This window comes from Fulmarus glacialis, unplaced genomic scaffold, assembly GCF_000690835.1.
Source record: "Fulmarus glacialis isolate BGI_N327 unplaced genomic scaffold, ASM69083v1 scaffold10799, whole genome shotgun sequence".
NCBI lineage: Eukaryota > Metazoa > Chordata > Aves > Procellariiformes > Procellariidae > Fulmarus > Fulmarus glacialis.
Window position 1 is genome coordinate 1 of NW_009235215.1, and position 10,013 is coordinate 10,013.

The window sequence follows — 10,013 nt, forward strand, 5'->3', positions numbered from 1 at the left end:
CGGCCCCCAGCCCCGCTCCCCGCCGCTTGTGCCCTCAACAGGGTCTTGTCTTCTTTGCAGAACATGGATCATGGAAGAGCCTGGGGCTACCTGACCTTCAGAGGTAAAACCGGCTTGTTTTCCTACATACGAGGTTTGGAGAGAGCGTCTGTGGGCAGGACCGGAGAATAACGTGTGCGGGGGGCACGGGGGGGTGGGGGAGCTGCAGGAGAACCGCCGCCTCCCTATGTGGGAAGTTTATTTTTCTCAGATTGTAGAATCATAGAAGATCTCGAGCTTGAAGGGACCCATAAGGATCATCGAGTCCAACTCCCTGATTCTCGCAGATCTGCTAATGAGAAAATAAGTTCTCCATGGTTTAGTTTCAAGTGCTGGGATCTAGCCCTCACAGAATGCATTTCTAAGGAACGTTGTGGCAGAGCCAGTGTAGGCTGACCGTGGGGAAGGGCAGCGCGCTAACGGGATTAGATGAGGTAACAGACTGTTTTGAGACTTCGAAGGCAAGGCACAGAATGAACACGTGAGGGTATTCCAAGTAAAATCGCCAGTAAAACAGGAGTGATGGCAAGTAAACTTACGTTACTGGGATTTTAAATTAACACTTGGAGTTGAGTGAGTGAATTTCTCTTTTTAAAGCTGCTTTATATTAGGCATATGATTGTTGCTTACTAGAGTTTCTGAAACATTTCTCATTCAAAGGTTTTAAAGTTGTTGGGTATTTTTAATATTAAATTTCCCAGGGAAGTTTCATCAGCGTAGAGAGAAATTACGTTCATTCCTTAGCCATGGAAACTGAACCAGAGAGAGATTAAGTGACATTTTAAATTAAGAGAATTGGAACGACTTGCCTGTAGTCCTTCCAGCCTGTTTACGCTTGATTTCCAAGGACAGAAGTGGGATCCCATAGTATAGCAGGGAAGATTCTTTGAAAACTTCCTTCACTATTGCCTGTTGTAGCATCTTTGGTACTGGAGAGTCGACGCTTGCTGCATTTCCCAGAGGGAGTTTGTTGTCAATAGCGTTGTCCACTGGTGTTCATCATCTTTTCTCAGGAAAAACCGAAGAAGAAGTGAGAGAGATCGACAAAGTCATGTACCATGACTGGCGTATGGTGCCCAAGCATGAGGAGGAAGCCTTCAAGAAGTTCACCCCAGTGCCAGAGGAGACCATTCGGTACCTTCCATACCCGCCTCTGCTCCGAGCCATGATCCTTGCGCAGTGGCAGAAAGAGGGAAAACCAATCACAGAGGAGCCAGTGATTGATCTGGAGAAGGTCATGGCCTCTCCCCTTCAGGGTGCAAAGAAAAAAGCTACAGGGACGCCAGTATAAAGTCTTGTTCTATGTCCTGAGCTTCCCACATGCTCTCACTGTGTGTTAGAAGCACGTCATCTTACAGAAGACCCCCTTGTCCACTGTGGTGTGGTGTATCCAGGTTTCCTAGCTTTCTCCCCAGCCCTGTACAGTCACCTCATCTGAAAGGAAAGATGCAGATGCATTCAGACTTTTTTTTCTGTAACTTTGGTCTCAGTCAGCAGAGCAACCTTCCTGGTTCCCTGTATAGTCTCTGAAGGCATAGCTCCTGTCATCCATCTATGGTTCTTTGGAGGACAATTTCCTCTACAGCCTGAAAATTAGGTTTTTAAGAACATTTTTCAGATAATTTGGGTCCTACATAAATCACAGAAAAATGACTAAGAATATCACATTATTTCACAGAGCTGTGTACAAATGTATCTACTAACGAAAATAAAGTTTTCTTATTTCTGCAGCGCAGTTCTAAGAAAACTTGGTATTTTTTTCAGTGCACGGAGATCATCATGAGGTCCAAAGGCAGAGTCGTTAGCTTACCAAATACAGGCACAGCATTGGATTCCTCTTAACCACTGCAGAATTGTCTGGGTTATTTATATATGATGGCAATGAACGTGGGAGGAACACAACTTGACTTTGGATCCTAAGCTTATTCATCTCTTATTCCCAGAGATGGCTGTCAGGAGATAGAGAAATCATTTTAATTTTGGTGATTCAAAGTATACAGGATTGGCTCTTACTATTTGAAGCCGACTGCAAATTACCACCTGTTCCAGTGCAGCATGTTGTGGTGAACATTAGAAAAATGCAACTCCTTAGTGCAGTTCTTAGCATTCCATGTTCTCTTGTGGTGCCTGTGGATTCTGCTGCTGCATCAGGAACTGTTGGAGGGTTTAGTCTGGGTGTGGGTGGAGGGGCACAAGAGCTGTTCTGGTCTGTAACCCTCCCTGCAGAAACAGCTATTTAGTTCTTTTGTCTGCTGTAGTAGGTAGTCAAGAGGTGCTGTTCCATTTGCTGCAGCATCCTGAAATCACAAGTAGCCTGAAGGGATTTACTGAGGGAAAGCAAAAACTGGACTCTCTGCCCTGCCCAGTGTGCATGGCAGGCCTAGGTGGATCAAGGGAACGTGTGGCCTCAGCCACCAGGAAGAAGGCTGTCATCGGGCAGTAGCAAACAGATCAACATCGGCTACGTGGATTTCCACGGGGTTCCTCACCAGAGGCTCCTACAGGATAAGAGGGAAGGTTTTTCTCATGAGTTAAGAGCTGGTCCTATGACAAGGCATGAAGGCTGGGAAGAGGGGGGCTCTTGTCCCTCTGTTGTGGCAGGAGCGCTGCAGGGCACATGCCAGGGCTGGTTCACTGGCTTCAGAAGCAATGGGAGTCTCCAGGGGAGGGAAAATCCAGAGTGTTGCTAAAGGCACAAACAGTTTGAGGCTGTGAGACTTCCTGCTGCAGCTGATGGAAAACAGCTTCTCTGGTTTCCATGGCTTCCCCTGCCAGGTGCTGGGCTGAGCTGGTGCCTTGTTGTCCGTACCATGATTGAGGGGCTACTGAACCAGCACACAAACCAAAGACGAGCAAGGTGGGAAAGGAGGTGTGGATGTGAGTTAGATGGGACAAGTAGAACAATCTAGTCCTCTGTTCTGCACAGCCAGGAACTGAAGACAACCCCAGCACAGGCAGTGCCCTCCCTGATGGGGCACAGGCCCATGGAGTCAGATCACAGTGCGCAGAACCAAGTGTTGGTAACAGGGCCCACCAACAGCCTCATTCAAGGCAAGAAATGACCCACGACCAGGGTCCACCCAGGGAGCCCAGCCAGGAGCAAAAGCAGATGGAGATAATACACCGTAAGGTATAGAATGATACAATGGCTTGGGTTGGAAGGGACCTTTGAAGATCATCTAGTCCAAACCCCCAAGTCTAAGGGGTCCATCTAGGAGCAGCTGGAGATAGGCACAGCTACAGCACAGCTCAGGCAAACACTGAAGGCCCCAGCCAGTGCTTAGTCGAGACTCCTGGGCCACAGGGGAAAGTGGAACAGGTGGAAAGACACAGGTGGGGACCCAGCTGGGGGTGATCAGAACAATCATTGGCTGCTGGTGACCTCAGGGCCTTAACACTTGGCAGGGGGATGTCTTCACACAGAGCCCTGGGCAGCCCGAGAGCCTTGTCCGATTGTGAAGGTCCCCTCCTGGAAAGCTGCACAGCCCCACTTTGCCAGGAGTTGGATTTGATGCCTAGAACATGCTGGGAGCTCTGCCGGGACTCTCAAACCTGTGCATTAACCTCCTGGATTGTTTAACAGCATGGGGGTGGTGGTCTGAAGGACAACAGTAGTGAGCCCTTCCTCAGCCTCCCAGGTGGGTGCCAGATGTGGCTGCACTTCACCCACTGCCTTGCTCAAACTGCTCCTGGCCGTACCGAAGGGTGCAGCCCCAGGGGTGCAGGTTGGGTCCCAGAGCCTGTTTCCAAACCTCGTTGTTGAGGTGCTTCTAGTAACCCAGGAGGCATTGCCTGTTGTACATCAGCCTGGCCTGCACAGGACTGCAGTGCAGGTGTTCGTCATGGAGCTGCTCAGGGCAAAAGATGCTTCGGCATAAGGAGGTGGCTCCCTTGTCTATTATTGCTATGTACAGCCCTTGAATTAATGCAGTCCGCAAGATAAATATGAACGTGTCTAAGTGCTGCTGGGACTAAGAGGAACTCATTTCCTGCAGTGCTGAATGTCACCAATTCCTGTGGGACTTTGTGAAGTACCACCCTGTATTGACAGGGGACATTGGCAAACTGAGTGGTGAAAGCTGAGCCTGACGTATTAACCCTGGCAGCTCACCTGAAGGGGACATCACGAGGACAGCTGCAGCTAGCCAGCAGCTGCACGGTTGTCTTTTCCGCCTTTTATTTCTGACACTGGGAGAAGCTACGGATTGCACTGTGGCTTGCAAGACCAGCCCCTTCTGCTCTGACCCAGTGAGCAATCCACATCTCATTTCTTGCCACTAAATTGCTCAACGGTGAACACTTGAGCTGCTGCCATTCCCACCCTTTTAAGTGCCTTAAAGACTGAGCAGAAATCCCAGTGCCTTTATAGGAACAAGACGCCCACACCTGCTGATGTTAACACATTTAATACATACAGAACAGATATGGTTTGTTGTTTGATAGCATAGGGGACAAAGCAAGGGAACGTATTCATACAGCAGTCTCTTTACAGAATGCCATCTTCAGAACAAATAGCGGAGTTTACAGGCCTTAAGACACTTTTTAAAATCCTTTTGTAACATACAAGATACTTTACATACATCACAGTGGAGATACGACAGGGAAGTGTGTTGAAGCCAGTCAGTTCTCACCTTGCTGCCCAGCAGCCACCAAACGCCCACAGGAGCTGACAACAGAGGCTGGTTCTACTTAGCTGTGGCTGCCCCTCTCAGACATGTGCTTCTCTTGGAGGAAAACATGCACCGAGCTGGAAAGGAACCTGTTGGTAGAGGCTCAAGACAGGTTTCCTCATGTTACCAGGGTCACCAGTGGGTGACAGGAAACCAAGTATTGTCACTTCAACTGCTAAAACCAGATAGAGAACAAACAGTAAGAGGTAAGAATGTTGCAATTCTGTATTTTCCTATGGAAGAGTTGATAGAGCTAAGGAACTGGGCCTACTAGGGTTTGGGGTGTTTTTTTCCTTCAATTAGCCCAAATTATGACGTTTACCTGGCCCTAACTGATGAACTGTTATGTCTGTGGAATCTGTGGTCTAAATGTTGATCTTGTTAACTTTAGTGCACTCTGTGTTGTGATCCAGAGAGCTCGTCCTAGCGGAAAGCATTTTAGGAAAGTGAACGAGAAGTCTGGCACGGTCAGCAGTGAAATGTCCCCGGTGAAAGGTCCCCCTGCATGCAGGTGGCAGCTCCAAGCATCCCTTAGCCAAACACCAGCTATAGAGCCCGGTGTACCAATGGCTGGAGGACACGATCCAGCTGGTTTCCTACCTCAGTGAAAAGTGATGGTAGTGCGCATGTCACCAGCACCACTCACAGGCAGCGTGGGCACCACTGTGGCTCCGTACTTTGGTGGCTGAGGCCTCTGTTCTCCAGAGATGTCCTCTTGCCCCAGCCTGTTCTGAACTGTGGATCCAAAAATCATTTCAGTGCTGCTGCATCAGGACAGATGCCACATGTTAGAGCTTCCCCTGGGAATACTACATCCCTGCAGCACATGAGTAGCTTTAGACTACAAGCCTTGGGGGCAGCCTGGTCCATGGCAACAAGCACAGGACACAACTGGGAGCTTCCCAGAAGGTGGAGGCTTCCCATAGCTGTCCCCATACTGCCACACTGGCACAAGGACTGTGAACCCCGGAGTGCTGCACAGCACAGGGAAGAAAAAACATGATCACCAGGAGCTTCCAAATTCATCACTAACAACCGCTACGTGCTCTAGTCCTGCACATCCAGGAGGGAGTGTTCAAAGGAGACAGAACTTGTCCTTGGGGAGACAGGACTGTTTCTGCTGTCGGGAAGGGAGGACAAACCATCGCCGCTACGTCTGGAGCTCAAAACCACTCTCCCTGGCCCCATTTTTTGCTGCTTCTCGTGTAAGCAGGATGCACATTTGCAATCCCCCAGCACTGCTTACACAAGGAGGGCCATCAGAATTTTTCTCAGGGGTTGTCAATTCTTTTCAGGAGTCAGAAATTTCCAGCTTTTCAAACTACTTAGTAACAAAGTCAGTGCTCACAATGTTAGGTAGAAGAGATCAGGAGATCTGGCCTCAATTCCTTTTTCTGTGTGACCTCAGGTGAGACACAGCCTTTCTATACCTTGACTGCACCTACACAGTCTTTCCTAACCAACAGCCACAGCGTGAAGGAAAACAGCCATCTCCTCCAGCAGTTCCCGGGATGGGGACACAGCCTTATGAGTCAAGGTAATCTCAATGTGTTAATGCAGAATTCACAGCAGACCAACACCATCTGCCCTCGCCTGTGTTTTGAAAGCCAACAAATGCTATGCAGAGATAGCTTTCTCCTGAACCTTTCAGAATGAACTCCAGAGTTCTTTTCTGCCTGGAAGGGCATTTTTGGAAGGGAGAATTAAAAGTATTGCTGCCTTTTCTGCTCTTAAAAAAGCAAGGTTCCAGTACTGCTTTGCTACCACAGTTTCCAAAGGCCCTGTGGCCTCCTCGATCAAACACCCATCTCCCATCTGAGACTACCAAACAATCCCCTCCAGACACACACAGTCACCCAGCACACGACTGCTGAGACAACAGCAGCAGAGGAGGGAGACTTTCCATCTGCAAGTATGGAGGATGTGTTCCCCACAGTAATGGCACTGCTGCCTTCTCCAGCCAAACAGCAGAAGTGCTGCCCAAACCCTGACACTCCTTTCTGTTGAACCTGGACCTGGCTGCTCTCAGTCCGTGGGACATTATTCTGTGCTTAAGGGGTAAGTTGGAGAGTCCACTGGTGAACTAGAAAGGATTTCTGCTAGGGTGCTATAGAAGTTTTGATTCACCATCACTGCTTTGGCAGGGGACGCCAGGGGGACGTACTTCTTCTCATGCAGGTGGGAGTGAGGCAACCTGCCAGAGAACCTGAGCCACCACCCATCCAGCTGCCAACTCCCGAGCGCTGGGCAAAGGCTGCGCACAGTTCTAGCTCCAAGCTTCACTTCATCAATGCACTGCCATTTCTCTCCTTGTAGATGCCAGCTCCAGAGCAGAACAATAATCCAACCACGCAGAAAGCGCACGGGCCCAAGATGAAAGCTGCAAGTTCAGAGGTTAGAAGGGGGTCACAGTCCGAGGCAGGAGCCATTGCAGTTGTCTGGGGTCAGTTTCCAGCAGTAGGTATAATGCAGGCGTTCTGTATGTACATCTTGGCATTCAGGCAGGAGGAGGGACACTTACATTGGTGGGAGAGAAGAAATTCTCACTCAGGGATATATGATACCTGCCACACAATAATGTGGCTCCTTTCAGCCTTGGAAAGTACTGGCTTCACCTGGGTGGCATCTCCTGCATTCTCCTCTGTCTCATCATCTTCTCCATCCCCTGAAGAGAGAAAACAGAGAGTAAAAAAGGCAAGAAAGAAAAACCCAAATTGCACTGCTCTGGAATACTTCCAAAGAGGCCAGTATCCCTGTTACAGCCTTGGCAGTCTGACAACAGACAGCATGAGCTGAGACCTTTCTTTATGCCTGGAGAACACTTACAGCAACATGATGCTTTTCTGAAGCAGGACCGTATGGATGGAACAAACCATCTCCAGCATTAGGGAAAACCACCCTTCCTTTCGGGGAAGCCGATGTTTACAACACAGAGTGCCCTCGAGCAGCACTGGTGACCACAGCGGGGCAGCAATGTTTGGAGCCAGTGGCACAGATGGTTTTATTTTTTCTAGGGTCATTAACGCAGACTGAGTGTCACTGCAGGCACAGGCAGGGGCAGGGTTTGGCAGCCTTGTGCTGTGCAAGGAAAATGCTTGCTATCAGCCCTCACAGCCAGAGGCAGGAGAAACAGAGAGCACTGCTTTCCAGATTTCGCTCCCCACAGCAGTAATCCCTCCCTCCATGACCATGGCCTTGCACCCCCTCCCGTTCCAGATGCCTCCCACCACAGGCACTCACCGATCCGGAAATCGATGTACCCTTCTCCTCCACTCAGCACCAGGACATTCTTCAGCTTCTGCCCCTCGGTCTCTGTGGCCGCTGTGCTGGGGTTCTCCGAAGGGCTGTCCAACACGCTCCCATTCAGGGTTGCTAGGACATTGCCTGGGAGAGGACAGAGGTGCTGTCACTGCCTCTGCTCAGCCCCCATGCAGTTAACACACACACACACAAACACAACTGGGCAGGCCAATTCCTTCTGCTGGTGAAATCTGTAAGTCACCGCAGTTTAAACTACTGATGTCTGAGCCACGGTGATCTGCAAGTGCTAGAAATCGCATGGACAGCCATCTCCTGCAGATCAGCTCAAGCTCCTGCTGCAGAATGGATGGTGGGACAAGACCCTCACAAGGAAGGGCTGTGCTCGTCCTTACCAGGCACAGAGACGAAGAACTTGACAGCATCACGGTGGCCATGGAAACAGAGCTGTGCCTGAGCCATGGAGCAGTAGGGAATGAAACTGCTGGCAGATTTGTCACTGTTGTCATCACCATACACGTGGATGACCCCGCCAGAGCGGCTGGCCCCTCCCTCTCCAGAGGTTGGTGAGGTCTTGTTGGCTAGGGACAGGGAGGAGGAATATTGTCAGTGATGGCTTTGAGTCCCATTTACAGAAGGGACTCAATCAAAGAGAAAACTCACGAGCCATTAAGGAAAACCTTTAAAGGCACAGGTCTCCTCAAAGGTCTTGTGTAAAGGATGTGATGGAGGAGACCACACTAGACTATACAGTCCCTCTCTTAGGCTGGTAACAATACACTCATGATAACAAACTACGTTTTTTCATCAAATCTAGTATTTGGCTACTAATGAGGCACACATCCCTGGAGATGCTGGGCAAGAGTGACCCTAGGGCAAGCTAGACAAGGTCTCTGAGGTGTCCCAGTGAAGGCCTCTTCACCAATAGCAATCCTGTCCAGGCTCCAGAAATCACCTACTGTCCTAGGATCAATCTTTTGTACCTGGCAGGTATCCAAAGATGTCCACTGTACCCATGAGACATTAAGGGCACCTGGAGAATTACTGCTGTATTCTGGATTGGTGAAGTTGCTCAATTTCCAAGTTAAGTCCTTTGCTCACGCCAAGCCGTGAGCACACAGGCTGCTGAAAGCAGTCTCTGGGTCTGGTGAATGCACCTCAGCTCAGTAAACGTCACAGCAGGGGAGTGAGGTCCTTCCTTAGTCCTTGATTTAGCCACGACACCAGAAGATCAGCTACTCAAGCAATGAACATCTAAAAGATGTTCACCACGCACAGCTTCCAAGGATTTCAAGGTGGGCTCAGGGGCCTGCATCCGTCATGTCCAGGCTCCGAGAATGTGAATTCTTCCACTCACCAAGGAACAGAGACCAGTGCTCAGAGCTCAGGATGGGAGATGCTTTCCTTCCGCATGCACCCACGTCAGTAAAACAGAAACAGCACTAAAATCAGAAGGCTTTCACTTTCTGTGAGAGAACTGAATTGCTTGCTTAAGTATTTGCAGTTCTGTATTTTGGCTTAGGCTGGATTTCAATTATTAAGTAACTGGGACACAGGAGACTTTTACCTATCAGGCTCAAGCCAGGATGGCGAGACAAGTACGAATATTTTGATGGAAGAATGAGAATCAGTGTGTGCAGGGGGAAGATCCCCAAGATGAAGGCTCTCTGCACCTCTGTGCTTTGGTTTGCTGTGAGCAGCTGTAACTGGATGAGCTCATCCGATTGACAGACAGGGCTGGTACTAGCACTTCTTCTCAGGGAGTATCTGGCTTCTTACTGCAACCAGTATCAGATGCTTTAAAAGGTGGAGACAAGCGTTGATAATGCTTCTGGACAGCTACAGAAATGTCTTACAATGAGAAAAAAATACTTCTTTCTGACTCTGGAGAGGCTAAGGTAAGCATCAATTTGAACTCAGACCCTGCGTTAACTGGCACAAAACCAAACAATTCTTAATGTTTATCAAAGTCCCCTCTGGTTAACAGTCTTGGTTGATTACTTGCAGCTGGCAGGTGCTGCAGCACCTGCCTGCATTGGGCTGGGA

The 10,013-nt window shown here is 49.4% G+C and overlaps 2 protein-coding genes across 2 annotated transcripts in view; one reads left to right on the forward strand and one right to left on the reverse strand.

Moving 5' to 3' along the window:
* Positions 1-60: 60 nt before the first annotated feature.
* On the forward strand, positions 61-1,330 carry MRPS34 (mitochondrial ribosomal protein S34; the record flags this gene model as incomplete). The annotated part of the gene is made up of 2 exons (XM_009585937.1): positions 61-103; positions 1,053-1,330. Coding segments are annotated over 2 exons (321 nt in total), but the record flags the coding sequence as incomplete, so codon positions are not given.
* A 5,565-nt stretch (positions 1,331-6,895) lies between these two features.
* Positions 6,896-10,013, reverse strand: part of MAPK8IP3 (mitogen-activated protein kinase 8 interacting protein 3) — a 36,492-nt gene continuing 33,374 nt past the window's right edge. The window contains 3 exon segments of the mRNA XM_009585936.1: positions 6,896-7,374; positions 7,950-8,093; positions 8,363-8,548. Coding sequence (XP_009584231.1) covers positions 7,253-7,374; positions 7,950-8,093; positions 8,363-8,548 — 452 coding nt within the window. The 3' untranslated portion in view covers positions 6,896-7,252.